This window comes from Hylaeus volcanicus, unplaced genomic scaffold, assembly GCF_026283585.1.
Source record: "Hylaeus volcanicus isolate JK05 unplaced genomic scaffold, UHH_iyHylVolc1.0_haploid 10620, whole genome shotgun sequence".
Taxonomy (NCBI): domain Eukaryota; kingdom Metazoa; phylum Arthropoda; class Insecta; order Hymenoptera; family Colletidae; genus Hylaeus; species Hylaeus volcanicus.
The window spans coordinates 8,665-11,726 of NW_026532317.1; the positions used below are offsets into that span (position 1 = coordinate 8,665).

The 3,062-nt window shown below is 44.5% G+C and overlaps 1 protein-coding gene across 2 annotated transcripts in view; it reads left to right on the plus strand.

The window, feature by feature from the left end:
- Nucleotides 1-2,968, plus strand: part of LOC128882334 (uncharacterized) — a 5,399-nt gene extending 2,431 nt beyond the window's left edge. For both annotated transcript variants that reach the window (XM_054133920.1, XM_054133919.1), the window contains exons 2-7: nt 381-516; nt 697-904; nt 1,034-1,367; nt 1,590-1,884; nt 2,071-2,611; nt 2,686-2,968. In XM_054133920.1, the coding sequence (XP_053989895.1) occupies nt 403-516; nt 697-904; nt 1,034-1,367; nt 1,590-1,884; nt 2,071-2,611; nt 2,686-2,804 (1,611 nt within the window). In that variant the 5' untranslated portion in view covers nt 381-402 and the 3' untranslated portion in view covers nt 2,805-2,968. The remainder of the gene's footprint in view (nt 1-380; nt 517-696; nt 905-1,033; nt 1,368-1,589; nt 1,885-2,070; nt 2,612-2,685) is intronic.
- The last annotated feature ends 94 nt before the right edge of the window (nt 2,969-3,062 follow it).

The following is a 3,062-nucleotide window of genomic DNA, read 5'->3' on the forward strand; positions in this document are numbered from 1 at the left end:
GAGAGATGTGGAGAGAGTGAGAGAGAGATGTGGAGAGAGTGAGAGAGAGATGTGGAGAGAGTGAGAGAGAGATGTGGAGAGAGTGAGAGAGAGATGTGGAGAGAGTGAGAGAGAGATGTGGAGAGAGTGAGAGAGAGATGTGGAGAGAGTGAGAGAGAGATATGGAGAGAGTGAGAGAGAGATGTGGAGAGAGTGAGAGAGAGATATGGAGAGAGTGAGAGAGAGATATGGAGAGAGTGAGTGAGTGAGTGAGTGAGTGAGTGAAAATAAAAATACAAACACATGTGAAAATAATATATATGAGCCACTGCTACGTGTGTTCTGAGATAAAAATAAAAATAAGAATATAATATACGTGTCGCTGCGCTGCGTGTTTTCAGGTAGATACTAAATTGAAGAAAAATGAAGATTGTAAATAACATAGTGTATGGCCCAGCTGCGAGAAAGGTACCCAACATTTCGGTTCAGCAATATGTACTCGACAGTCTTCGTACCGAAAGCGATAGAGTGATGCAGGTGAGCTTATAATTTCATGTTTCCAGGTGTCTAAGGAAATAATAAATAAATATTATTGTTGAAATTCTGTTCAGATTCGATCTCTTCGACACCCAATCTTCAGAATAAATTCCCTAATTCATAAAGAACCAGCCCTCTTTCATTCTCTTTCTTCCAAGCACTATTGTACCGATATTTTAGGAAGATATCGCGACTGGCAAATGTCTCACGCGTAGAGATATTCTTGAATCCAGCGTGGCTCTGGCTGAAGCATTAAAAATGTATGGGATCGGCAACGAAGACAGAATCACCATCGTCAGCGAAAATCATCCCAACTTCGTGATTGCAATGTGTTCAATTTTTTACGTCGGAGGAGTTCACGCACCCCTGAATCCCTTATACACAGAAAGTGAGTGGAAAACGACTCGAAATTAATTGTTCAGACGTCAGATGACATTCAACGAACGTTTTGGAAATCATCATTCATAGCTGTTTCTGATATTATTAGAATAGACTAGTATTTATGTCCTTGACACAGGGGAATACGCACACATGCTGAACATTCTGCAGCCCCGGGTAATATTCGTCTCCGAAAAATGCGAGGTACTGATCGGAAAAATTGTTTCGACCCTAAGTTGGAAGGTTTCGTTGATACAATTGGACGACAGAGCTCTGACAGAGAACGTGGCAACGTTGAAGGAGCTCGTGGAGAGGCACAAGGGCAGAGTAGATCCTTACACGTTCGTCCCAGCGCCGGTAAACGACACCAGCAAGGCAATGGCAGCCATTTTTGGTTCCAGTGGGACAACTGGTTTCCCAAAAGGCGTTGCGTTGTCCCATCGAAACCTGCTCACCTTCGTTCACAACGTCAGGTAAGTACAACTATGTAAACAAGACCAATTTCACCTAAGTTGGAGTATAAATGAACTCGGATTTAGTTGTTGTTCGGTTTAGTTTGTCAGAAAGTCTTTCGAAAGCTTCTTTCGAGGCAGCAAAGACCGTCGAAGAGTCATTTAAGTCGTTTCGAGTTCACTCTCGTTTAAACTTTACCAAGACCTTTCTTCAACGTCTTAGATGACTCGATGTGATTGCAGAGAGCCAAATTACTTGGACATCCAAGGAGGCGATCGAGTACTGATCTTCCTGCCACTGTTTCATGGGTACGCGTTTGGTATGGTGCTCGCATCGTTGTACTCTGGTGCCATCACCGTCATAATGCGTTCCTTCAAGATCGAGCCTTTTCTACGAACGATAGAAGATTATAAAATCACCCATTTGCCACTGGTCCCACCCATTCTGGTGTTACTGGCCAAACATCCAACCGTGCCCAACTACGACTTTAGCAGCGTCAGGGTTACGATATGTGGAGCAGCCCCTTACCCCAAAGACGTGAGTTGTTCATTAAAACTAACGCATTCGAAAAACGCCAACTAGTTGTACTAAAACACCAAACCCTTTCAAAAGCCACGATCTCGAGACAATTTTCATCCCATGCTTTCATCCCATCAATTTTCATAAATACTCGATCCGCTCCCCTCGCTTTTATTTCGTTTCGTTTTCTGCAACACTCGGTAGGTTGGCGATGCGATGAAGAGACGTACAAAAATCCAGCACATCCAAAACGGCTACGGCATGACCGAATTGTCCATCATTACTCACTTGGGCGACAAAACGCGGCCGGATGGGAACTTGGCCACCTTCTTCCCAGGGCTTCTGTGCAAAGTGGTGGATCCAGAAACGAACGAAACGCTTCGTATAGGAGAAACAGGAGAGGTGTGCGTGGCAGGTGACCACGTGATGTTGGGATACTTCAAGAACCCTTCGGTCACCGACCAGACCATCGACAAGGAGAAATGGCTCCACACGGGTGACCTTGGTTACTTTAATCCGGATGGAACGTTGGAAATTGCAGGCCGACTAAAGGAGCTGATCAAGTACAAGGGCTACCAAGTGGCTCCGTCCGAGATCGAGGACGTTATACAGTCGTACCCTGGCGTCAAAGACGCGGCGGTTATTGGCAAGCCTGACGAAGAAAGCGGGGAGGTACCTATGGCATTCGTAGTCAGATTGCCAAACGGCAAGCTCACGGCGCAGGAAATCTTGGATTATACAAACAGTAGGTTCTCTCAATGAAATCGGAGTGGTATTAAATGGAATAGTTGGTTAACTTTTGTTTGTTTATCTTTGTAGAGCATTTGTCACCCCAAAAGCGGCTCAGAGGAGGCATTACGTTCGTCGAGGAGATACCAAAGACTCCATCTGGAAAAATCCTACGACGAGAGCTGTTGAAACTGATATCGAAATTATAAATAGATATTTCGCCCTCCTTTTTCTTTCGAATAATGCAATATTCAAAATAAATTATCGTACCCGCGAAACCAGATGTATCCGACCTAACGTTTTCCGGAATGTCGAAAATTAGCTCTAAAAAGAGAGATGAGATACAGAACTCTGCTAATCCCCATCGCAACGAAACCGCTAAATTACGAGTCTGTCTGCGTAAACATCGTCTCGACCATATATAACCGATGCTTACGCAGACCTAACCCAGACCTAACCCAGACCTA